Source organism: Xyrauchen texanus, chromosome 27, assembly GCF_025860055.1.
Source record: "Xyrauchen texanus isolate HMW12.3.18 chromosome 27, RBS_HiC_50CHRs, whole genome shotgun sequence".
Lineage (NCBI taxonomy): Eukaryota > Metazoa > Chordata > Actinopteri > Cypriniformes > Catostomidae > Xyrauchen > Xyrauchen texanus.
Window position 1 is genome coordinate 23,828,165 of NC_068302.1, and position 27,413 is coordinate 23,855,577.

Genomic DNA, 27,413 nt, shown 5'->3' on the forward strand with positions numbered 1-27,413 from the left:
TCCATTTATTTATTTTATATAATGTTGCATTCAAAGACAATTATCTGACCATATTCAGTAAAATAAAGAGTTCTTTAGTCACATATTAAATATAATACATTTAAGAATTCAAAAAACTTTTTTATATATATTAGATGCGCCATGTGTGTTATATATTACAGTGCAACAGTATGAGTCATTATAGATGCCATAGTGGAACCAAGCAACCCAAATGGGCTGTACTAACTCAAATTGAATCATGCATTATTGCTAAATGTAAAAGTAATTTCTTTGAGAATATTACAATACCCACTCCTCCAATCACAGTGGTCCTAGCACTTTCATGTTAGGAAGATTTAAAAAGAGTTACAGAAACAGTCAGGTCACAGATCATCACTACTGAATATTTAGTGTGCTTTTCACCAAATGTAAGTTTTTAAACCAAAGTACAGCATACCTGATATGTACAAGTAAATAAGATCTGACTTTTTCTCTATTTTTTATCATTGAGAATTAATATTATTAATAAAATGCTTTACATGTAAAATAAACATCCAAACTTTATATATATTCTCTCTACATATTCTCTCTTCAAAGCCTGTACACAATTGTAAATACAATTTACAACCTTGTCCTGGACATTTCAGTTCTGAGCAGTATTTCTTCAAACTGATCTTAATCAGACAGGCTATGAGCATTTATATATTTTAACTAGAGAAACAATATTTTTACATGTTCCTTCCATTAAAAATGTGCCACAATCAGTAACAGAAAAAAATCTTAATTCACATTCATTGATAAAATGCCTCTGAGGATTAAAGGCAAATCTCCACAACAAACTCCCCTTTGTCTGAATCAGAACAGTTCTGAGGTGCATTGAATGTTAAGCTGGTGTGAAAGACTGACCTTTTACAATTTAATGTTTTTTAGAGCTACAAACCCTGTGAGCACCCAGGCTGATCTCTATCTAACCCTGAGGTCTACAATGAGGTCAAAATCTATTGCGTACATAGTATAATTTTAACAGTAACATGGCAAGTCATAGAGTATTCAAACAAACCAAACATTGCTAAAACAAAGAATGGGATATTACATTTCCAGAACCCAAAAGAAAGTATCAGCTGTAAATAGATTTCATATTCTTCAAATTAACATCAAAATGCAGAGCAAGGCATTTCTCCTGTTTTCTCTAAGGAATGGAACAGTCTATTGTAATGAAACAGTCAAGTCACAAATAGAATCTCATAAAAGTTTATAATAGAAAAAAAAACACTTGTCAGTTGAGCTGAACCTTTTTCAAATTCTCCTGTATGTGAATATCACTAGATGTGGGAATCTGTATGATCTCCTGCATAGTTGTGTGAGTTAGAGATCTGATTGAGTTAGAGAGTCTGTTAATGATTTTCTTAGAGTTCAGTGTTAAAGGGGAAGAGAGTAATTCCTGCAGCACTAGCATCACCAAACGGATTTATAAAAAATGTATAATAATTATAATACTCAACCCATTTAACATTAATCAGACAAACAGATAGTCCAGCCCCAAAGACATGGCATTGGTCAAGCAAATATTTGCTGTCAGGCTGGTCGAATGCTCAAACAAACAGCAATGTTTTGATTGCCCCACGGAGCCACAGTGTTAACATGTTACTGGAGAATCAACTGACAAATGGTTTACTTATAGTTTTCACTGCATATTAATCTGGGACGTTCTAAAGTATTTTAACATAAATTATTTTTTACAAACTCCAGCATTAATCTTGCCCATTTTGATCTCGCTAAACCACTCTGTGCATTATTATGTTTTCTTTCTATAGGTTCAGTTTGTTTCTCTGCCAAATCATAGGTAATAAATCTTTGAGTTGCCTTGGTAACTGAACTCAAAGCAGAATGCAATATTGCTGTTATCCAGCAGGGGCAGCACTGCATTTCAAATGAGCACTGGACAACACAAAGAGCAAATTGCAGCTGTGATTTATTACTGTGGCAACAAAAACCAGCTTAGAGCCTAGGGCAGCTGAGTTAGTTATATTCCTCATGTCAATTACTATGGTAACACATGAACCAAACCCTGCAGTGCTGATGCCTTTGAAGAATGGGTCACAGTCTTAAAACACAAATTCCCCCAGAACCACTTTATTGGCAAATTTTTGTGACTTGGCAATTTTATGGGACCTTAAGGTCAGAGATCACTTACCAAGGACCACTTATGTCTCCTAGATAAATCCTAATGAGTAGTTTTGTTGGCATGTAGTGCAGTTAGACATCTCTTTATAAGTAGAGATTGAAACATTAGAAACAGGGTGGGGCTTAGGCAAGGGCTGATGTGATGATTGACAGCTAAGGCTTATTAGTGGTGGAAAGTCTCTCCAGGATCCAGGTGCCTATCTCCTTTAAGACAGACTCAGTTGTGTCAGGTAATTCATGATGTAGGGCGTGGTAAGCTCCTTCATACACCTGTTTATCACACACATACATAAAAAGATCTGTAGGTTAGCATGCACGCCGGGGAAGACATATATAAGCATATCAGAAATATGGAGGGATTTTTATTTCTTGAGTACAGAATGTGCTTCTGGACCAGGTTATACTCTGACATTCAAAACCTCTACTGGCAAAAATTTTTATAAAAAATATCTCATATTGACAAAGTCGAACACAAGTACATCTGTATACATACATAACCTTTAATGTTGCATAAGGAGGATTTCTTAATTTTTTAAATTATTTTTAACCCATGTTTATGCGTGTGCATGATTGATTCACCTTCAGTTTTTTATCAGTGCTCTTGGCCTCATTATACATTAGATGAGTGCCTCTGATGTCACAAAGCTTGTCTTCGTCACCATGGAGAATAAAGAAGGGCCATGTGATGTTAGGTATTTCTCTCTCGATTTGAGCCACCGCATCCATCAGCTGCATTCCAAACGATATGCGCAGCCCTCCGTGATAATTTAGCTCATCGGCATCATATGCCTCCACCTACAGCACAGGAGGGGAGGATACTCAAGATTATACTCAATAGACGAATGGCTTGCATTCATAGAGGAATATCTCAATTATATCAGACTGTAGGTAATGTATAGACAGGTTCCTGTGTGTTGTTTATAGCTAAAGAAATTTGAGAAAGCAGCTGTTTCTATGGTCGTAACTGAATTCCAGGGCAAAGCCCTGAAGAAAATTGCTTACATATGTTATTTATAAGAAAATTATTCCCAGTTATTGATTGAATGTTATCCTATATGTACAGGTAAGGGTATGGTTACTGTGTAAATACTGTTTAATTACAAACATATTTGTTAGAATGTGTACCTAACCCTATTTGAACACTAATCTTAACATGCACACAAACACACATGCCCTGCTTCTGAAGACCTTTGACATACAGTACATTTCTGTACCTGTTTGGGATCCCGTGAGACCAATTTGGATTCAATAGAGCCGAGAGAGAGTTTGGGAGCCAAGCGGTTTAGAATTTTAGCCATGAAAATCTGCAAAGAATCCAGAAAACCCACAGACATTCTTGATTTGCTACAGAGAATGAAAAATCTGAAAACATGAGTGAAAATCCTGTGTAACATCAAAAGATCATTGCTGAATTTTTACAAAATTAAATCATGAAACTGCAGACAAAAATGACAATGTTCACAACATAAGACAAATAAGTCAAATGTAAAAATTTGCATTTTAGCGCATGGTTCAGTGGAAGTGAAGATTATCAGGGAGCAACATCTTAAATTTCAGTCTGTTTCTCACACAAGCTTCAGAAGACTTGAAATATATTGTAGTTGTCTTACGGGCTACTTTTATGGTGCACTTTTGGTGTTTTTTTTGTCCTTTTGGAGTATGGAGTGAGCCGCATTAACTAGAATGTTTTATTTTTGTGTTCTATGGAAGAAGAAAAACATCATATGGCTTTAGAACAAATAGAATGTGAGTAAATAATGACAGGATTTTACTTTTCAGTTAACTATTCCTGTAATTTCTGAATTTATCAAAAACAAATGTCCTCTATCATATGAACTTGGTTTAAAGAGCTACTGTAACTAAGTACTTCAAAATACTAAAGATTGACACCACTGAACAACCCAACAGTAAACAGAGCTAATCTGATATTTGAAAACTATTGTTAATTGATTGTATTAAACATCCGGACTGCAGGGGGCATCAGATGTATGAAGATAAATCAGTAGGAAAACTCGAGAGCTTGCATATTTCGATGTGAGAACTTGTACAATATATATGTGTACTCGTAAAATGAAATTTACACTCATCAATGAGAACTTAAAATTAAACAAATTGGAAGTTGAATGTTGCAATCTGCACTCACAGACAATTATTCAAAGAATGTGTTCTGAATTCACAATCGCAGGCAAGAAGTCACAAATGAGTAAAATTACATTCACATAAATACAACTACAGACACAAACTTATATTACACAATAACTTTTGCATTTAATTCATTTTCGCAGTACATCCACAAATCAACACTTACAACCAGGGACGGACTGGCAATAGGGAGAACCGGGACTTTTCCTGGTGGGCCGGCTGCGAAACGGGCCGAACGTGCAGCGATAAGCTGAAACGGGCCGCCGTTTTGGGCCAGTTTCTGTGTAAATCCGGGGCCGATTTCTCTTCCCAGTTCACCCCTGCTTACAACCTCTCAAATCTTGCACTGCAATTTTAAATCATCAAGCCTTGACTTTTGTAACTACTTTTGCGAAAAACCTGTAGCAAAACTCACTTGTGCACTTGTACATACTGATGCGAGGGAGCAAGACCAGTGTTTGGCAGGGGAGGGGGCAATGAAGTTATTTTATTGGTTAATGCCTAGCCAATTAAATGGGATATTTTTGTACGCGATGACGTCAAGCACAGCGCTAGCCCGCGCTTTTTTGTTAAGGGAAAAGCAGAACCGTTCATTGCGATAGAGGGATCTAACAATCTATGGGTAAGTTATTTTTGATAATTAATTAAATAGTATTAAAAATTTTTTTGTAAAACTCATGCACTTATAAATATGTTGTCGCAAAATAAGCCCCATTTGGTGTGATATAATTTTTTTTTATTTTTAAACTTTTATAAAAAAAATGTCATTGGATAATTCAGTTGACTTGCATTGGGACCTAATGCGTCTCCACAAGCGTTTAACATGCCAGTTTTAGATTTATACTTATTTTGTGCAATCTGGCAACCATGCACGCGAGTGCGCTTTTTCTACCTCGCTTTCCCCTTTGAACAAATTTATCTGTAGTGCAATATTCTGCTCAAGGAAAAGTGTTATACGGCTACTCTGTGTCCATTCTTGAGGCTGCTTGTGATGTTTGGTGCTACTTTGCAGGTAAACCTTCTCAGTGATTAAATTAAATATAAAAGTAGATCTTGGCATCATTGACATGCGAGCAAAAGCAAGTCAGAGACGAATATGTGTATTCTTTATTTGTGCAATTTAGAAATGTTGAAGTCCCTTCACACCTGTATGTTAATCTAACTCTTGCATCATATATCATAGTCATGCAGCCTGTGTTATTCTGTTGTGTGTTGAAGGTCAAACCATCGAGGAGACCCGCATCATGACCATGTAAACAGGTAATGTTTTGTGAAAAAAATAAGTAAACATTTTTTTTTTATTATTATTAAAACAGACCCCTGATGTAGAGATTAATAAATTAACAGGGAAGTAGAGATGGTAAAATAAATGTATAATTCCTGATAGAAGAGTATCTACCATTGTAGAGCAATATAATACTTTAGGCAATTGCAGAATAGTCTCACTAGTCACAGATACACTTCAGAAAATTGAGTACACAACTATTTCTGGGCTTAAAAGTTACAAAAAACAAATCAATGCAGAACATTGTATCTAAAAAGGAATACAATGTGGCCCCCCATGCACTACTTCAAGCCCGATGTGGCCCCTTTACCAAAATAGTTGCCCACCCCTGGTATAGTGCTGTCACGAACCCCGCTCCCTCGCTCCGCCCCCTTGAGCTTCCTCGCTCGTTTTGCTCCCTCGGGCTTCCACGGCCGTTTTGCTCGCTCGAGCTTGCACGCTCGTTTTTGCTCCTACGAGCTCACATGCTCGTACACTATCTCCCCCCTCGGGCTCACATGCCCGCTCCCAATCGCCAGAACATTATGTACACCTGCACTCATCTCAATCTCCACATTAGTTTCACCTGTACTCGTCTCATCACCTTTCATTGTTTACACCTGCACCTTCCCCTATATATATCACTGCCCATTCGTCTCACTCCTGTTGGTTATTGTATTTAGTTTCCCGTGTCTTTGCCCCCCGCTAGTCTCGTCTAGTTTTGAACTCCTCTTGTCTTCCTCTTAGCTTGCCAGCTCCCCTTGTTCCCCTGTCTTTTGCTCCCACTAGTCTCGTCATTCTTATATCCTGATTCCCCGGCTCTCGACCCTACGCTTACCTCGACCATTCTCCCTCTGGATTTTCCTCACTGTACCTTCGCCTGCTCTTTAAAATAAAAAGCAGTTTTGATTTACATTGTGACTGTCTCGTCTTGTGTGTGTGTGAGCGGGTTACAAGTGCCTTTCACAACATGCATCGTTTCAAAGCAGCTTTACAGAAAATCATGAATAAACAGAAAATGAAACTGTAATATCTATAAAGTATTAGTCATCATTGTGTAACTTGATTAAATATGATTATGAATTGTGTATAAAAATAAGTAATTAAATAATAATTGTATTTAGAAACCCAGTGAGCAAGCTGAAGGCAACTGTGGCAAGGAACACAAAACTCCATAAGAAGTTGGTTAATGGAGAAAAATAACCTTGGGAGAAACCAGAATCACTGTGGGGGTCAGTTTCAAAAGTTATAATATGTAATGTGTTATACAAGTTTGTGTCTGTAGTTGTATTTATGTGAATGTCATTTTACTCATTTGTGACTTCTTGTCTGCAATTGTGAATTCAGCACACATGCTTTGAATTATTGTCTCTGAGTGCAGATTGCAACATTCAACTTAAACATTTTATTTTACAAGTTTTCACATTGGTGCTGTGAGTGTAAATTTCAACTTACGATTTTTTTTAAAGTTTGTTGCTGATTTACCTTCATACAGATCTAGCCTATAGAGAGGGATAGCCTATTGGATGCAAACCATGGTTCCCATGAGGAAAATGGCTTAGTAAGCATACTAAATAATGTCTTAATGAAAATCAAAACAACGCAGAAAGTTAGGGTTATGTTTAAGAGTAGAGGTAGTGTTAGGTAATCTAATTAGATCAGTATAAATACAATACTCAGTACGAAGCCCCCACCATGATAAGTGATCACATTTTTACCTTGAAGGGTGTAGCAGATTCAGCATTCATTTGAACCAATGGCGCAATGAGAACCACACCTGCAAAATCCTGGGGTCTCTCACATGCAGTAAGAATGGAAATCGCTCCTCCCTGTAGTGACACAAACATACAAACTTTTAAAAGCATGTCTATTAGCTTGCAGTCAGTCATATCTTAATTAAATGTCTAAATACAGTAAAGACTACTAATTTCCTTCCTCACAAGGGTACATTGGAGTGAGCAGCAATTCATTTGTAATATTCCCCTGCTCTGCTCCTCTGCTTTCTTCATCTTGTGTTTTATAATGAATCTTACACTCACTATTCATTAGTGGAGACCAGGATTCAAAAAGGTGGATAGAATAAGCAGCAGTTCCCACCAAATTTCAAAAAGACTCCAATAAAGGACAGTTTACACACACACACACACACACACACACACACAGAGAGAGAGAGAGAGAGAGAGAGAGAGACATATTCAGTCTAGAGATACAAACCAAAACACACACTCAGCCAAGAAGCACAAAATCAAATACACACAAACAATCAAAAAGGTCATTAGGGGAAATATTAGTTTTGCTTTGATTTGATTTTTTAAGGCAATTGCTTTTTAATTAGACTTTCTGCATCATGAAGTAATTGGAAGTAATTGGATTTTTGTTCAAATTCAGCCATGCATAGATTGAGTTTTCACACATACTGAACATGGGAAATGTACCAAAACAATAGCAAGTCTTCCTGTGGTCTCCACCCCATGAGTCACTGACAGATTAAAATAGCAAAGTTTACTAACTTTATCAACAATTTAGGTTGGCTTTGAATTGTTTTAAACAATGTGGGTTAAGTGTTTGTATAGAAGTTTCCAAATAATTATCTTATGCTGTAAATATTTTCGTATTGCTCTGCCTCTCAGGAAAAATCACAGCATTTATGTAGGAAACATGCAAATATACATGCATGACATTTACACACTTTTAACAAATGCAGTGAATCTTTATTTCATAGACTTCAAAATTTGTGAAGCAGAGGATGTCCATCCTACTAAATTCACAGATTTCACAGATTGTTCCCATTTTTTATTTCAGTGATTAAAAAAATGTAAGAAAGAAAGGATGAAATGAAAACATGTAGCTGGGACAGATGTTTCATTTGTCAGCAGGACACCAAGGAAAACTCATTCATCCGAGTTTATTCAACAGAGAGCACGATCGTACTGGTTATGATACATTGCAAGAAATGTTCCATTATTTCATAAGATCAATGCACTGCCTATCTTACTTAGTCCAACCCGACTAGATGAAGGTGATGGCATAGAAAACACATTGACAAGAAACAGAGCAAAATATCATTCAAGCTGTAAACTTATGTTCAATAACACAAAGCTGGAAAGGGCCCAAAAGAGAGCATCTACTGCTGCTAAAGACACTGAAGATACCAAAGATATCCATGTCAAGAGGCCAAGAGGATCCCAGCCCTCGAAAGCTTTGTGCTTTATATGTGAATATGAGAGTGCAATGTCCCCCTTACGAGAAGCAATGACAATGAAACTTAATGAAAGAGTCAATGAATGTGCCCATCAGAGACTGCTCATGCCAATTTTCATGCTTGTATCACCAAATAAACCACTTATCACTTATCTGCTCCACTAAGGTGTCGGCCATCTTGAAAAATGGCCGCCATCTTGAAATTTCAAGTGGCTCGGACAATTTTCTTGTCAAGTGACCCATGGAGACTGCTCATGCCAATTTTCACGCTTGTATCATAAACTGAACGATTCTGCCAAACATAAGCACTTAGCCGCTCCACTATTGGGACTTATGCTGTATAACCATGAAATAGAAATCAATATGTGAAATGAAATTATATTTTGATAACATGCTTAACTCTGAAAAACTGTCCTTCCCCGAGTGCAGTCTTCTCTATTTTTCACACCCTAACTTATATTCACTGTTATTATAGTTTCTTATTTTTATTTCTATCATTATTTCAGTAATTTATATACTTGTTTTAATAACTTGTATTATCTTTGAGCTATTATTTATTACAGCACCAGCTTTTCCAATACAGTTATTGTCTTTCTTGTCATGGTAATATACAGCATTGAAACTTAAACTGAAAGAGAGGAGAGAGAGCAAATGAGACGCATGTGTAATCTTCTGTCAACCGTTTGCTTGTGGAAAAACATTGGGGTGTATTTTAAAATGTGTCTTACCATTGAGTGGCCAATGATGTAGACTGGCAGATTGGGATACTGCGCCTTCATGATATCAATGTGCTGAAGGCAGTCTCTGATATAAATCTGGAAGTTTTTGATATTCATTCTCTCACCTTCACTCTGACCATGACCAACTGAGTATGATGGAGAGAAAGATAGAGAGCGAGAGAGAGAGAGAGAGAGACAGAATGATCAAATCAAAATATATTTCCTTTCTTCATATGTGTTTTTTTTTATATCTGCTCTCGTTTTACAGCTTTTATACAGAGGAAAAGCAGATGAAAGAGTACTGTCACTCACAACACCATGCCAGCAGCTCATAATGAAGAGCTCAGGAAATATGGGGATGCAACTGACATTAAATCAAGTAATTAACATAAAATAAATGAAGGAACTAAAAAACAAACAAGGGGATTGAATAGAATAGACCTTAGAGTAGACACTAATTAATCTGATGTGAATTTAAATGAGGCTGTGAGGGATATACTATAAGTACAGTCAGTTCAATGCGTTGTACTATTGTATACCTTGGTTACAAATATATTAAAATGTATGAAAATCATTAAGCCAACAAAACAATGAAATAACATCTTTCCCAAAAATTTCCACAGAGCAAAAAAACATGGGTTGTAAAAACGAGATGTGACCTTAAGACAACGTTTTGATCAAACTGAACTCATCAACATCAACACACCTACCCTGACTTAAGTTAATAGAATCAAATTGAATGTAGTAAAATAGAATATAACAAAGAATTGAGAATAGGCTAATTGAAAAACACAAACACAGACTTTCCGACAATCATTTGGTATACACAGTATTAACAGAAAGAGGAAGAGAGACAGAACGTTTTTAAAGGGACAGTCCACCCAAAAATTAATGTTTTCCCATAATTTACTCACCCTTATGCCATACCAGATTTTTAGAAGAATATCTCTAGCTCTGTTGGTAATTTCAATGCAAGTGAATGGTGGTTGAACAAAGAAAGTCATACACATCAGGGATAGCATGAGGGTGAGTAAATGATGAGAGAATTCTCATTTTTGGGTGAACAATTTCTTTAATAAAGAGAGAGAGAGAGAGAGAGAGAGAGAGAGAGAGAGAGAGAGAGAGAGAGAGAGATACTTGTGCAGCATAATTGCTTCTGTTTGGTGTATTTCAACAGAACCAATTCCTTACACAGAAACACCAGTCAAATCACACTCTCACACAAGACCAACTGCTCATCACAAGGTGGATTGCTGTCTCTCTATATGAATCATTAGTTACCATGGCACTACCACGAAATGTCATTAACATTCTGTACACACAGCACCTGCTATTTTCTATATAGTTGTAATATTTTCAGTTATTTCTTTCCCTTCTTCTTCAAACTCCATCTCCCACACTAAGCACAGAATGTCACATCCACAACATCTGTTATAAATAATAAGAAAACTGGATATTTGAAGTATCAGGAATCAAAAGTGGGTGTAAATACATTTTTCACCCCACACTCAGGCTCATACAGAGCATGCCCTCCTACACCACCCAAAACACTGCTCCACTGTTGCTACCCAACAAATCAGTGATCAGTTGATATGTGTTGTGGATTTGAGCCATTAGGACTCTGCTGCTCACCGTGATCGTGGGCGAACACCAGCATGCCATGTTGGATCAGACTGTGAGCAATGTCAGCATATCCCCCACAATGCTCTGCTGCTCCATGGACAACAATCACCAGTGCCCTGATGAGAAAAACATCCACATTAATGACATAAACATACAGACAAATCCTACTAACATGCTCATTAGTGACAAACACACAAATATCTAGAGTAAAACTGAGGCACATAGAGATGAGGGAAAACAAGAGACAAAGAATACAGATTCATTAGGTCCAAACACCAATTTGTTATGACCGCCGTGCAGCCCCTGATCAGTGACAAAAAGAGTCTTTGTAAATGTTCAGTATAATGACACAATTTTAGAGACTGAGAGTGAGTGTAAGTCCTTTAAAGGGACAGTTCACACAAAAATAAAAAAATCATCATTTACTCACCCTTGTGCTGTTCAACCCTATACTAGTTCCTTTCTTCCATGGAATGCAAAAGGAGGTTATATGCAAAATGACAGCCTGAGTCACCATTCACTTTCATTGTGCAATTAAAATGAATTGTGGCTGAGACTAACATATTGCCTTCTATTGTGTTCCATGGAAGGTGTGGAACAATGTTAGGGTGAGTAAATCATCACAAAAAATATTTAAATATATATATATATATATATATATATATATATATATATATATATATATATATATATATATACCTTAATCAGAGGTGGAAAGTAAAGAATTACAACTATTTACGCACGTCCGTCATGTGTGTGTGCTTGTTTTTGTTTAAGTTAATCATTAAAATATTATTTATATCGTCAAGCCGGTTCTCGCCTCCTCCTTTCCATTGACTGCTTTACAGTCTAAAAAAAACTTAATACCTTAGAAAGATAAACTGCCAATTGTGTTGAAAATTAACGGGGACTTGGGGCAAAAATACCACCAAAATTGTTATATCCCTGAGATTCAAATTATGGGGGCAAAAAATGCCCACGCAATGAGTTGCCATGTTTTTTAATAATATCTTATATAGTTACAATTAGTGTTGTCAAAAATACCGGTACCCCGGTACAAAGTCGGTACTCAAACCAAAAACTTTTTACGATACCAGAATTTCTGAAGGTACCGGAGTACCGACCCAGTTCCCAATCAGAGTTGGGAACTTTCGAACGCTCACAACAAGCAAAAGATGACGACAAGCAAAGTAGCTGCTGCTGCGGAGTCTCAACTTAATCTTGTCGAAAAGAAAAGTGGAAAAAGCCAGGTTTGGAAATTCTTTGGATTTGAGGCTGATGAAAAGTGAAACATCATAGATCAGCAAAAACCTATTTGTAAACGCTGCTTTCACAATTTTCTGACGAAAGGAGGAAACACATCAAACTTAATAAAGCACCTGAAAGACAGACACCCGGATTTATTCAAGCAGATAAAGCAGGTGAGTTTAAAAGCATATTATCATTTGCATTAGGGCTGAAACGTTTAGTCGACATTATCGACAACGTCGAAATAAAAAATTGTCGAGAAAATGTTTCGTTGTCTAATAGTCGTTTGATCTCATTTACCGTAACATGAAATCACACTAAACTGTAATGATGAAGCGTGAGAGCAGCACTGCAGTTCACGCCTGACTGAGGAGAGGAAGAATTACACAGATCAGTCCAGATGCACTCTAAACTTTCACAGCTTCTTCTTATGTTGATCCCAAAGTATTAGAGAATTAAATAAAAAATAAAAAATTCAGAAGCACTCTCGTTGTGGAATAAGCGGAGCCGCAGCTCTTTAAAGGAAACATGCGTTACATCTTAAATACAGTTATTTTAATGTGTTATAGCTTTATTAAAGTTAAAATAATACAGAAGCAGCTCATGTTAATAACTATAAACTCTGTGTGGTAAGCACCTCTTCTATGAGTTGCGCGAATGTCCTGATCTAAGGGGGGAGAGATTGAAACTGCACCTGGCTGAGAGAGACTCTGCCTCGGGGACGCTCATCCCTCGAGCGCGGACGCTTATCCCTCGAGCGCGGACGCTTAATGCAGCTAGATTAGAACGCGATTGCTCGCGACTTATTTAATCATAATATATGTTACTGTGCATTTCTTATCGTGAAGAAAAATGGCAATATGCAGGTTTATTAATATGAGAGTACTTTGCGCATTAGTTTGGAAATTGTTTTTATTCATTCTATTGTATGCTTGTTTATTTATTTTATAAAGTAAAAGTTGAAGTAAATCTTATAAAAGTGTTCAAAAATACTTTAAGCATACATTGTACAGTTTTGTTAGAATTCAAAAATAATATATTTAACTTGAAGTGTTGCTCAATGGCATATTTTTGTTCTTAGTTCAGCTGTTAATTTGTTAACTTTGTTAATAAAAGAGTGTTGTTTAGTAACCTGTTTTTGTGTTTTGCTTTGGTACCGAAAATAGTATCGAGTACCGTGAAGGTTCACTGGATTTGGTACCGACTACTGAAATTTTGGTACCGTGACAACACTAGTTACAATTACACTTATTGAACCCTTCTTTTGACTTTTCACTGAACTTAATTTTTTTTCCCCACTGTCTGGTTCCTTGCACCATCGTGAGCACAGACGGGCTCTCCGCTTCTATCCATCTGCATCAGTTCGGTATTGTAGTCCCGCATTAAAAGTCCGGAACCGTTCGCCCCTCTTGTTCAAAATAAACTGTCCTAGCTGGTGACACTCTCGCTCATGGTACCTGCCCCGTCTCACCCGCTTGAGGCCAGAAGTGCACAAGGGATGGATGTTATATAAAGAAGGTACAATAAATTACAAAACATAATGTAACCAAATGCTACAATTTACTTAATAATAATATATCAATATGTTAAATAACCATATTGTTAATTAAGACTTTACATATAATGTATATAATACATATACAGAACAGCCACTTTTAGCATTTGAATCAATCATATCTCTCAGTAAACACTGTGAAATGTTTATTTTTGCCTTTTAATCACTTGGCATGTAGGAGTTGAAAATATTTTGCTTAATAATCTCATTCCATATCTGGATAATTGCTGCAATACACTGTAATTTTTTTTTTTGCAATTTTAAAGATAAAAGACTGTAAAAATGCTACAGTAAATAAACGTTAATTGGTTAACATAATGTTAATATATGGTAAAACATTTAAATATATTTAAAAAGACAATACATGTAGTTTTACTGTAACATTTTGTAAAAATATTTTTTTAAATGTAAAAGCTATGATTTTCTGTATAATTAACAGTAAAAAATTATATTATGTTTAACAAGAGAGTACATGTACTTTTTACAGTACATTATTGTTAACATTATGGTAAAAAAATAAATAAAAATAGGACGTTCCCAGAATTCCCTGTGTGGCCCAGTTCATTTAATTTTATTTTATGGGAATAGTTATGCTTCTTCTTATTTTTAATATCAGTTATGTACATTGGGGTGTTCTGTGTTATATTTTATGTAGTTTAGTCCATGTTTATTATATTATTTTAATTTCACATGTATTACCCTGATGGTGTTTAGTGTTTGTGTGAGTGACACTGAGCACTGTCTCATGTTTACATGTACATGTTTACTGGTCAATGCTCCAGTAAGGGCTTACTGAATTTTTAACAGTGAAATTCTGGCAGTATTTTACTGTAAATTAAACAGGAGTTGTTTTAGTGTATCATAGAGGATACATTTCCTCCTCTATGATATTGCATTATATTAGTTTTATACAGTATGTTAACTTAATAGCCAAAATACTTGGACATACGCAAATGAGAATAAACCTGAAATAGAAATGTGTTTCAGTCACAATGCACAGTATGTAGTTTAGAAATGATTAAGAGGCATTTAGAATGTTACAAATGGCTATTTCTATTTAAACAAATGTTGTATTCTTAAAATTCTCTGTTTGTTCAAGAAACCTCTCGCCGCAATGCAGGTTTTTGGCATTTAGAAGCTTCTAGTTTAGGACCTGTGAGGAGACTGTTTCTCAAACTAGAGACTGTGATTTACTTGTATTTTTGTTGTGCATCTAGCTGTCCACTTCCCTCTCTATCCTGGTTAGAGATAATTTTTTTCAAAACAGTAATGCATGGAATAGCCTTCATCTCTCTAAAACGATAGACTTTAGGAGAAAATAGAATTTCAGGAGAAAAGTGTTTCTTTTTGCCTATTTTTAAAAACAAAATTTGACTTGCAAGTGTAAAGGAACTTGTAAGAACTCAATACCTCAGCAAATGGGGAAAACCCCACTGTATTGTGATTTCTGCATGGTAGTGCAACCATTTTCAATTGTTCTAATAATAAGAACATTTTCTTGATTTAAAATGATTTTGTAAAGAATAGGAGACACAGTATATGTATGCCATCACGGGTAAAGTAAAAATGGAATAAATACCACATAAAAAAAATATTTCAAACCGTAATATAATTTGCAATTACAGATTTTGGCAGTATTTTTTATCATTTTAATGCATCCTTGGAGAGAGGAAGCATAAGTTTCTTTCAATAACTAAAATGTCTTTGTGTTCTAAAAATAGAAGCATATATACATCAGCCACAACATTAAAACCACCTGCCTAATATTGTGTAGGTCCCCCTCGTGCCATCAAAACAGCACCAACCCGCATCTCAGAATAGCATTCTGAGATAATATTTCTTTTCACCACAAGAGTGGTTACCTGAGTTACCGTAGACTTTGTCATTTCAAACCATTCTGGCCATTTTCTGTTGACCTCTCTCACCAACAAGGCATTTCCGCAGAACTCTTACTTGAGTCGTTATATTTCTCAGTACTTACTTGTACTCTAGTGAATTATTTCTTCAGTAGCAGTACTTATACTTAAGTAAAAAAAATCAGTTACTTCCAAAGTCTAATATACCTTATTATAACAGTTTGCGTTTACTGTTTTTTACATTTGCAGTGTCTGCTAATCTTTTTTTCTGCTTTTTATCCCTTTCTCTCTAATGCACATAAACATATTTACAAAAGTCTTAAAAGAAACTCAATCAAAGATATGTTAGTGGTAACGTGTGTGTATGGTTATGATCACCCTCAGATCAAAAAGCTTTAGTCCTTGAACCCTGACATTGGAGAGTGCAAAGCAGACAGAGTGACAAATGTGTGTGTGTTTGCTAGTGTGTGTTTGTGTGTGCGTCTTTGGAATTCCAAAATGAATCTAATAGAATTCAAATGCAGAGTAAAAAGCTAAGTATCAGACAGAGCAGATATAAATAGAGAATGAAATGCAGTGTGTGTGCATGTGTTTGGTGACATGCTTTACAACTGAAAGCTGTATAAATATCCACGTACAGTAGAGGAATTTTCCAAGAGAATGAAACATAACAACCAGCATGACCCAAACAGACAGACTGTGCACATGTGTCTGACTTTTCATGGGTTCAATGCTCAAATTATCTATTGAGAGATCTGTCAATCATTACAGGGGGATATACAATGGGCTACTATGGTCTTCTGAACTTTCACCCAATTCCTGCCACTCTGGCTACATGTGACAGCATCAGCACTGGACATGTATGTGTCAGAGACAGTGTGAGATGATGTCTGTACTGTGAGCAGAGTGGATCTGTTAAATGACTAAATGATCCAAGCACTGGACTGGTGAATTCACAGTAAAAAAAAAAGTTTATCCTCAGCTTCTACTGTTCCTTTCTGTCAGGCTTTTTGTTTTTCCTGGAAGTTCAACTTCCAACTGACAACTTTTTATGTTTATGTTTACTTTCAAAGGTTGGTTTGGTGATCACCTGATTTATGGTCAGTTTACTACCTTTATAGCAGTGTTTCCAAACTTTTTTGCCAAAAGTACCCCATGGCACCATCAGTAAGGCTGAAGTACCCCTTTCACTGACATAAAACCAAAGATGTGTACGGCAGTCAGTGGATATTAATGAGAGAGAGAACACGCACGGTTTCTTTATCAAATTCCTGCTATGTTTGATTAGAATACATTTAGTTTTTTATCAAAAAGTGTAAAGAGCAGAAAGGGTTTTAAGAGAGACATTATTCAATGACAAATAGATTGCGTGGATCTCATCTTTGGACAGACATTAGATGGAACGTGTCAAACCAAACTTTTACTCTAAACACGCAGTGAAAACATCTCAGTGCCAAACCTTGCATAGAGTAAAAGATCTATATCGGGATTGTTTAAATAAAGGAAAATCGATATATTTTTTCCTATCCTTAATTTTATTATTTTTATTTAACAATGCACAATAAAAACATTTCACATATGCCCTGGAACCTGCTTACGTACCCCCTTGGGTGTGCATACCCCTGGTTGGTAATCACTGTGCTATAGTAATCTAGAATGAACATAAAAATCTTTTAAGAGCAGTGTCTACACTAAACCGTCATATTTTAATATCCAAAATAGGGGTGTAAATATCCAGCGTCAACCAATAAATTGAAAAAAATTGCCAATACCAATAAAACTATCATTATTATTTTATAGCTGATAAACTATTTATGTCGTTATTATAGATCTGTATTATATTATCCCAATTATCAAAAAATCAAATAATATTACAATACACTAACAAATAAAAGCTCTAGATAGTGCTAGATTAGTGCAAACAAAGTAATTGTTATGTCTGTCCCGTGTTTTCTAATTCTCCCATCTCTGTTCACAGTCCATGTCACGTTTTCCTTGTTGTCCGCCCCGTGTTTCACTGTCTTCGTGTTAGAACTACATTTCCCATGATCCCCAGCACTCATCACTGCCAGCCGTGTGTCATTGTGCTCACCTGATTGTAGTTCGTCATCATCTTGTATCCAGTGTATATATACCCTGTTTGTTCTCCATTCCCTTGTCGGTGTGGAGAGGGTCGAGAACGGAAAATGGCGTCCGATTGTTGGACAACTGATCGAATTGGAAGGGCGGTTGAGCACGACTGCTCCGTGAATGGATCAGAGGTAGGTGGCTGGAATAATATGGATTATGATGGAGAAGATGAAGAAAGGGAAGAAAGTAGGGGACGGATGAGTGACAAAAGAACCAAAGGGAATAAAAGAGTCAGGAATGAGAAAGATAATGATACAGAAAGTGAAGTAGAGGGGCAAGGTATGGTTAAAAAAGAAAGAGAGGAAAAGTATGTAGTCATAATAAGATTTAATGAAAAGAATCAGGGAGTATGAAGAAAGTTAGCCCACTAGTGCTAACATCAACTCTGGCAAACAAGATAGGGGATATCGAATATGCAAAGGTTCTAAATGATGGCAATTTTTGGTGAGATGTGCTGATGCAGTGCAAATGGAAAAAGCGCTAAAAGTTAAAGAGATAGGAAAATGCAAGTTGGAAAATACGGGAAGGGTAGGAACTCGGATGGGAGGTGGAAACATAGGAGTGATAACGGGGTGCCAATAAGTATTAGCATGGAAGAATTAAAAAGGAATATTAAAGGAGGGAAAGTACTTAATGTACAAAGATTGAAATCAGCAAAGGAAGGAGTGATGAGAGATAGTGAATCGGTGTCAGTAGAATTTGAAGGAGAACATGTTCCAAAGAAAGTATTCTTGGGTTTTATGAGTTATCCAGTCAGGATGTTTGTACCAAAGCCGATGAGGTGCTTTAACTGCCAGAGATTTGGGCACACAGCAAAGAATTGTAATAGGCAGAGAAGGTGTGCTAGATGTGGAGGAGACCATGAATATGGGAAGTGTGGTACAGGGATTCCACCAAAATGTTGCAGTTGTGGAGGTGCCCACAATGTGGCATATGGAGGGTGTGAAATTATGAGACGGGAGACTAATATTCAAAAGATAATAGTGGAGAAAAGGATATCCTATGCTGAAGCTGTAAGAGTGTCAAAAGAGAGGGTAGATGTAATGAGAGAGCCAGAAGTTGTGGAAGAACAAGTACAATATCAAAGAACCAATGAAAGAATGTATGTGGGAAAAAGAGATCTAGTTACATTCATAGCAGGGGTGATTAATAGCACTCCAGAAGTTAAATCAAAAAATGAAAAAATCCAGTTGATAGTTAAAGCTGCAGTTAATCATTTAGGACTGGTAGGACTGACGTGGGAAGAAGTAAGAGAGAACCTTACTGTAATGGGCTTATGACTGGGGATTTAGGTTCTCAATAGAAAAGACTCAGACAGTCTTTTTTTACCAGGAAAAGAATTCAGGAAGAAGTTAAGCTAATGATGTATGGGAGAGAGTTGGAGAGGGTAAGATCCATTAAGTTTTTGGGAGTGATTTTAGATGCAAGGTTGACGTTTGCAGAACATATAAAGAAAATGGAAGACAAGTGCAAAAAAGTAATTAATGTGATGAGATGTTTGACAGGAAGAGAGTGGGGAGCCAGTCAGTCATCGCTTAAGAGTAAATATGTGGCTCTGATAAGATCAGTGTTGGATTATGGTAGTATAGTGGTTGGGTCTGCAGCTAAGTCTCTTTTAATGAGGCTGGAGGTTATTCAGAATCAGGCTATAAGAATCTGCTGTGGTGCTTTTAAAACATCTTCAGTACCTGCCATACTAGTGGAAATGGGAGAACTGCCACTGGAATTAAGAAGGAATCAACTGATGGCAAATTACTGGGCTGGATTGCAGGGCCACAATGACTCGCATCCCACGAAAGCAGTATTGCAGGATTGCTGGGAAAATGGAAGAAAGTTAAAGGAAAACTTTGGTCGGATTGGAAATAATGTAGCAAAAGAGTTAGAACTATTTAATCTTAGAATAAGCCCTACGGTAGTTTTTCCAGAGATTGCCCCTTGGAAGATGACATGGCCTGAAGTAGACTGGTATGTGCTTGAGGAAAAAAGGAAGGGAAAGGAAGAAGTTAATCTGAAAAGTATATTTAATATCAGAGTAGGTGGAAACTATAATGAATTTATGCAGATTTATACGGATGGTGCAAAAAAACCAGAGACGGAAGAAACAGGGTTTGGGGTGGCAAGTCCAGGGAAAGAAGTAGAAATGAGTATAAAAACATCTAATAATTTAGGGGTATATTCTGTAGAGATGTTGGCAATTTTAAGTGCTTTGCAATGGGTGGAAAAGGTAAGACAGGAAAAGGTTTTAATATGCTCTGATTCTTTATCAGTCTTGGCAAGTTTAAGGTCATTCCATTCAAAAGCTCGGCAAGATATCCTGTATGAAGTACTTCAATTAAACACAAGATTAAGTCATATGGGATGTCAGGTTAAATTTATGTGGGTTCCAGCACATGTTGGTATTACAGGTAATGAGATGGCAGATAGGGTGGCTAAAAGGGCGCTAACAAAAGGGAACGTAGAAATGCAGGTTAATATTAGTAAAGCAGAGGTTAAAAGCATAATTTGGGAGAAAATAAATAAAAGGCGGCAAGAGGGGTGGGATAGAGAGAAGAAAGAGAGGCACTTATACCAAATTCAGAGAAATGTAAAAGAGGATAGGGTGGGAAGTGGGAATAGGAGAGAAGAGGCTGTGATGACGAGGTTAAGGTTGGGACACTGTTCGCTGAACAAAACACTAAAGATGATAGGGAAGCACCAGACAGGGTTGTGTGAGGGATGTCAAGAAGAGGAGACAGTGGAGCACATAATTATGAGGTGTAGGAGATATGAAATGCAGAGGCAGGTGATGAAGAATAAGTTGAGGCAGACTGTAACGGTGCTGCCTCCTCCTGCACCGTTACAGAACGATAGACCACCTATGGATCTAGCAGCGGTTTTCCTTGAACTGGCCGAGGCAAATCTTCCCCTCCGCGAGTACTCACGACTCTTCTCCACGATCGCCATCCACACCGGGTTCGCCGACAACGCCCTGAGGACCATCTACTGGGTCGGGTTACCGTCATCCCGGTGGAGAGAGGCACCGAAACCCGGAGACCACCCGTGGAGGGAGTACGTGAGTCTCGTGCTGAGGAAACTCGCGCCCGAGGAACCACCCCTCGTGATTCCGGCTGTCGAACCAGAGCCCGCGCCTGCCACGGTCAGCGAGCCAGGGCCCACGCCTGCCACGGTCAGCGAGCCAGGGCCCACGCCTGCCACGGTCAGCGAGCCAGAGCCCACGCCTGCCACGGTCAGCGAGCCAGAGCCCACGCCTGCCACGGTCAGCGGGCCAGCGCCTGTAGCCTCTACCATCCCAGAGCCAGCGCCTGTAGCCTCTACCGTCCCAGAGCCAGCGCCTGTAGCCTCTACCGTCCCAGAGCCAGCGCCTGTAGCCTCTACCGTCCCAGAGCCAGCGCCTGTAGCTTCTACCGTCCAAGACCCAACACTTCCCGAGCTTTCCAGAGCTCCGCCTCCCGAGCTTTCCAGAGCTCCGCCTCCCGAGCTTTCCAGAGCTCCGTCTTCCGAGCCTCCCGAGCTTTCCAGAGCTCCGCCTCCCGAACTTTCCAGAGCTCCGCCTCCCGAGCTTTCCAGAGCTCCGCCTCCCGAGCTTTCTAGAGCTCCGCCTTCCGAGCCTCCCGAGCTTTCCAGAGCTCCGCCTCCCGAGCTTTCCAGAGCTCCGCCTTCCGAGCCTCCCGAGCGTTCCAGAGCTCCGCCTCCCGAGCTTTCCAGAGCTCCGCCTTCAGAGCCTCTCGAGCCTTCCAGGGCCCTGCCCCTCAAGTCACTCGAGTCTTCCAGGGCCCCGCCCCTCAAGTCACTCGAGTCTTCCAGGGCTCCGCCCCTCAAGTCACTCAAGTCTTCCAGGACCCCGCCTCTCAAGTTTCTCGAGCCTTTCAGAGCTCCGCCTCTCGAACCTCTCGAGCCACTCAGGGCTCCTCCTCTCGAGTCTTCCAGGGCTCCGCCTCCAGAGCCTCCTATGGCTCTGCTCCCAGAGACTCCAGAACTTTCTAGGGCTCCGCCCCTCAAGCCTCCTGAGCCTTCCAGGGCTCCGCCCCTCAAGTCACTCGAGCCTCCTACGGCTCCGCCTCCCGAGCCTCCTGCGACTCCGCCCCTAAAGGCCCCTACGGCGCCACCTTCCTCGGCTCCGCCTCCTGAGCCTTCAAACTACATTTCCCATGATCCCCAGCACTCATCACTGCCAGCCGTGTGTCATTGTGCTCACCTGATTGTAACTGAAACTGTTTGTCATCATCTTGTATCTAGTGTATATATACCCTGTTTGTTCTCCATTCCCTTGTCTATTGTTGATGTTTGTGGACGCCTGTCTTCGTGCTCTTCCCCGTGTTCATCCCGCCGGTTCTGCCTTTCATGTTTTCCGTGTTTACGTTTTGTTTCCCCATCGCGGGTATTTCCTTTGTTTGTGTTTTTCCCGTGTAGTTTTCACTGTTGTTTAAATAAATCACTGCGTTTGGATCCAACCCCGTGTCTGCCTCCTCCTGCATCGTTACAGTAATCTTGAGGCAACAGTTAAATATCCAAAATAGGGCAATAAATATTCAACATCAATCGATATTTATATATTTTTTTTAAATTGCAGATACCAATAAACCAATACTTAATTATGCTACAGCGATAAAAAAAAATTATATCAATATAATAGATCTGTATTATTTTATCCCAAAAAATATTAAAACACACTAACAACTAAAAGTTCTAGATAGTTCTAGATTACGGGAAATAAAGAAACCAACACTGATACTGATACATTTGATTATTTTTACATTTGTAATATCAGCCGATAACCGTTAAAAGCTCACATTATATTTTGCATCCTCAAAAAAAAATAGTAAAACAAATTGTGTTCTTTTTACACATTGAAATGGGTTATTATACCAAGCAATGTACATGCACTTCATAGCAAAGCTGAGATGTTTTGATGGACTGCTTCTAAAAAAATTGTAAACAACCAGCTAACAGAACCTCAGAATGATCAAGCGATCAAACGCAGGCTAAATATTTCACCATATACAGAATGACAGGGTGCAGCATTAGAGAGGATCCTGTGGCTTTCCTTCAGATGTCTGATATAAACATCTTCACTGCATACGTTTTCACTTTAGCTGCTCTAAATCTTTCCAATTCAGTCACATGGGAGACGTTCCATAACTGATGCCAGAACAGAAATATCTGGGGTTTTATTGCCTTTAACTGAGGATGCATTGTTTGTGGTTTACCAGTATAAACATCTCTATTACTATAACTTTTACTATATGTACTACTGCATATATATGCACAAGAACACATGCATACACACATGCACATACTCGTACACTAACAATCACAAATACACACAGACACTTGTTGTTGACAAGCATTAGAGATCAAATTAGTCTGAGAGAGGGGAAGAGGTGGTAACTATGGTAACGGCATGTTCCCCTGGACTGCACTACAGCCACTTAAGGGTGAATGTAGTCCTGTAGACCTGTAAAAGCTGTAATCATAAACAGATGCACAATCAAACTTAGATGCACACCGTATGTCACAAAGTGAGAGTGAGATAGTTGTGTATGATTAAATTTACAGAAGCATCGGACAACTCCACATGCTCAAAAAATGACCTATTTGTTTAATTGCGCAGAAGAACCATAGCTGTCACACAAACCCGTGAAATTATCCTGCCATACAAAGCCAAAACACAGTAACTAAGGCATTACAAATTATACTGAGAACAAAGACTTTAAAGTTTTTTGCTTGTCCAACCACATGTAGATTATAAATGAATCTCCAGTCTGAGAAAATAGTTCTGACAAACCCGTCTTGAGGTCAGTATTCTGTGTCTCTATATAAATGGTCAAAAAGGGGCCATGAGCAGGGGCTTCCGACTCAAGGAACCAACACATTCCCTTTGGGTGCATTTACCACAGAGACACTGTCTGGGCCCCTTTCCTATTCAATTTAAGCTGCTGAGAAGCTTAATTCAGGACTGTGATGTGAGTGTTTTGAGAAACTGACATTAGATAAATATAATTCATTGCGAGTGTAGGCAGGTACTGCCTACTATAACCAGCCATGTTTAAAATTCGTCATATTTTATAGGAAACCTCACCCAGCAGACAGATCATGTGAGTGGGACGACCGTTTGTATTTTGACAAAGGAGAAACTCTGCAGAAACCCGCAGATCAACCCACTCACAACGTTTACGGCAGTATTAACCTGCACCGTTAACGCTTATGGTTTACAAGTACATTCTTGCCGTGTTTTAAAGTTAGGCGCTGGTTTGAAAACGCAGGCTCTTGAAAGTAGGTTAAAATTAAGCCAGAGTCACTGTTAAGCGGTACCAGAGGTTTCCTAAGAACCCGTTCACACCAAACACGTTCTTGCGTCCGTCTACGCTGTTTTTCAACGGTTTTCCTATATAAACATGCGCTGCACGGACGTCTTTGACCGTTGCGCAACGTCTAGATGCTTTTTATTTATTTGTATTTTTGGGGAAAAGGTGTCAGATTAAACGTTTCTCATTCTCGGGACACATGCGTTCTGTTCTACCCGTGGAGTTACGTCTAGTTTTTCATCGCAAGGACGTTTTCAGTGTGAACGGTCCCTTAGGAAACCTCAAAGAAGAGTTCGCCCTGTCCCAAGAGGCCTGACCTAATTTGTGTGAGCGCGTGTAATTAGGAATTGTCTCCTGTCTCGCACTTACTTCGGTGGACTGTCGGGCTCCCAGCAACGGCAGAACAAGTGCAGTCCGTCGGCGTTGACGATGTGCGGCAGGTCGGTGTAGGGGACACCTTGCGGTGACCGACGAGTCCCCTCGTGTTCCGGCATGTCCCAAGCGTGGCCTGAATCTGAAATAAATAAATGGAGCGCTGTCAGAAGCTCGCGGCTGTACCAGTAAGAAAAGGCGGCGACTAACAGGCAGGTGGCTAACATATGCATTGCGGGAATTTCATTCATCCAGTACAGTGCACCGTACAGCGACCGGCTGAATGTTTTCAATGACTGCCGTTGACGTCAGGGAAACCTGAGGGAACGGTGACTGTCCTCATGACCCTTCCGCATCACACAAACACTCACACGCACGCCCGCTTTGAAATGGACCGACGGTTCATAAAAAGTCTATTGTCATCACATTGAGCGGATTCCCATAAACAGAATTAAAATAGCACTGCGGGGCTGTTTGTGACTGCTAGCCTGCCAGGAGACAAGGAGTGAGAGGCTGCCAATTAATTTTAGATCATCGATGTATAGTGTATTTGGGTCGATAAACAAATCGGGAATTGAGGCCAAGAATTAAATATTTATATACTATAACACTGCTTTTAAATGAATATTTCGGGTTCAATACAAGTTAAGCTCAATTGACAGCATTTGGTGCATAATGTTGATTACCACAATCATTTATTTTGTCTTGTCCCTCCTCTTCTTTAAAAAAAAAAGCAAACATTTGGGTTACAGCGGGGCACTTACAAGTCAATTGGGCCAAATACTCACTGTTACAAAATATAGCCACAGGACATAAACAATATGCATGTTAACATGATTTTAGAGTGATAAAAGTCCTTACTAACGTTTTCTGTGTAAAGTTACATACAATTTTACAACCTTGTTGCCATGACGACGTACCGCCACGACTGTAAAACAGACCATGCAAACAACTTTACAGCTCAATTAATACACGAAATTTCACTTCTATAGTAAGTGTCTCACTGTAACCAAGATTTTAGCTTTTTTTTAAAGCAAAAGACAGGCAGGTCAAAATGAATATTTGTGGTAATCAACATAATGCCACAAATGCTGTCGATTGAGCGTAACTTGTATTGAACCCGGAATATTCCTTTAAGAGGTCTCGACCATTCTCCACGCAAAAGAAACACTGACAGGACACAGGTGTTTACATGCTTTAGCTCTAAAAGTCTAATTTCTTTATTACAAATTGAAACGGTAGACTTTTTAACTTTCAAACCATCAAATCTGTTACTGTAGTTACCCGCACTACTGCTACAGTAAACACACATATGCTTTAGGAGCTGTGAATTCCCGTAAGTCCGCGCCTCTGGCACAGATGCCTGAATGAAATTGCGCTGTTAAAGGCGACCTGACAATATTTCATATAGAAACATATGACCTAAAAACTAGTTATCAAACAAAAAATAAACCTCATCAGACACTTACCACCGACAAAATGCTGGATCAACTTTTTGAGTCCGTGGTCTAGAGCCGGTGTTGTTGACAGTGGCGCTCAGGCTGCTGCTGTTTCCCCGCACTGAGCTCTGCCCTGATCCGCTCACATACAGATGCCGAGCGGCCGCCTGTTGGGTGGAGAATCAAAGGGGAGCTGTGTGAAAAACCGCCAACACACACACACACACACACACACACACACACACACACACACACACACACACACACACACACACACACACACACACACACATATGTTGGTCTACCTATCATTATGAGGACTTTGATAGACATAATGATTTTTATACTGTACAAACTATAGATTCTATCCCCTAAACCTAACCCTTACAAAAAACTTTCAGCATTTTTACATTTTCAATTAAACATAATTTCATGTTTTTATTTAAGCTATTTAAATTATGAGGACACTAGAAATGTCCTCATAAACCACATTTATAGCGTAATACCCTTGTAATTACCAGTTTGTAACCTAACAAAATTGTCCTCATAAACCACATAAACCTGCCCACACACAAACACACGCTCTCTCTCTCTCTCTCTCTCTCTCTCTCTCTCTCTCTCTCTCTCTCTCTCATTCAGTAGGTCTGAGACTTGAGTTTAATTTTCTGCTTACACATTAGATGGTGTTCTGATGAATGACTAGCCTACTTACTGATAAGATGCACTTCAAGTGTGTTGAACTGGCATTGTCACATAAAGCTTCTGACTTTTAGAACCAGAGTACCTTATATCACACTATTTCTTTCTCCCTCCTTTATGTGTACGATTTGAGGTGAGTTTTTTTTATTGTTTTTGTTACAGGAATGATGTAATCTCTACATAAACAATGGGCTGCTAACTAGTTTGACAGGTTCTTGAGGACTGCTCCATGTTGTAATTTGCTTGAGTGTTCAGACCGGTTTCTCTGAAATTTTTGATGGGTAGAGCAAGTATGTTAGAGAGCAAAATTTAAATGAACAACAACAAAACGTGGTACTTGTACACCATAACGTTGATGATACCAATCTAAAACACAATACTAAATATTTATAAAGTGACTGAAAGGCCAACGTGGAGCGGAAGAAAAAAGAGAGAGAACAAAAAAAAGTACTCACCAGTTCTCCGATACGACATAGCCTGGTCCTCGGCCACTAATTCACCCTCTAGTGGACGACAGCCATGCCACCCCGGGTGGATCGGAACGCCCCTCCTCCCCTCGCTGTCAGCAGCCATCCACCACTCTCAGGGGGACGGGCTCCTGCTCGGTTGGGGTGGATGGTAGTGGCAATGACTCTAGTACGATGCATCCCTCCTCCTTCCCGGGTTTCGGCACCAGTGTACAAGGTAAATGGGAAAG

At 38.8% G+C, this 27,413-nt stretch overlaps 1 protein-coding gene across 2 annotated transcripts; it reads right to left on the reverse strand.

Annotated features, from left to right (window-relative positions):
• Positions 1 to 26,964, reverse strand: mgll (monoglyceride lipase). 2 transcript variants are annotated; one of them, XM_052095148.1, is made up of 9 exons: positions 26,730 to 26,964; positions 26,048 to 26,184; positions 24,576 to 24,720; positions 11,122 to 11,228; positions 9,499 to 9,635; positions 7,288 to 7,398; positions 3,378 to 3,467; positions 2,743 to 2,958; positions 1 to 2,433 (listed from the first exon to the last, which is right to left on the reverse strand). In XM_052095148.1, the coding sequence occupies exons 3-9, from the start codon at positions 24,698 to 24,700 to the stop codon at positions 2,317 to 2,319; spliced, it is 903 nt and encodes a 300-aa protein (XP_051951108.1). In that variant the 5' UTR covers positions 24,701 to 24,720; positions 26,048 to 26,184; positions 26,730 to 26,964; the 3' UTR covers positions 1 to 2,316. The 2 variants fall into 2 exon arrangements, with proteins under 2 accessions (XP_051951108.1, XP_051951110.1); XM_052095150.1 differs by having other exon boundaries at positions 26,048 to 26,210; positions 26,730 to 26,958.
• Positions 26,965 to 27,413: the final 449 nt, after the last annotated feature.

Bases quoted from the DNA above. Each gene is read 5' to 3' on its own strand.
- mgll (XM_052095148.1), bottom strand. From the start codon at position 24,700: ATGCCGGAACACGAGGGGACTCGTCGGTCACCGCAAGGTGTCCCCTAC. The intron at 9,636-11,121 runs GTGAGCAGCAGA...CATCATACTCAG, and splicing joins GGTGTTCGCCCACGATCACG to TTGGTCATGGTCAGAGTGAA. The intron at 7,399-9,498 runs GTAAGACACATT...GTGTCACTACAG, and splicing joins ACATCATTGGCCACTCAATG to GGAGGAGCGATTTCCATTCT.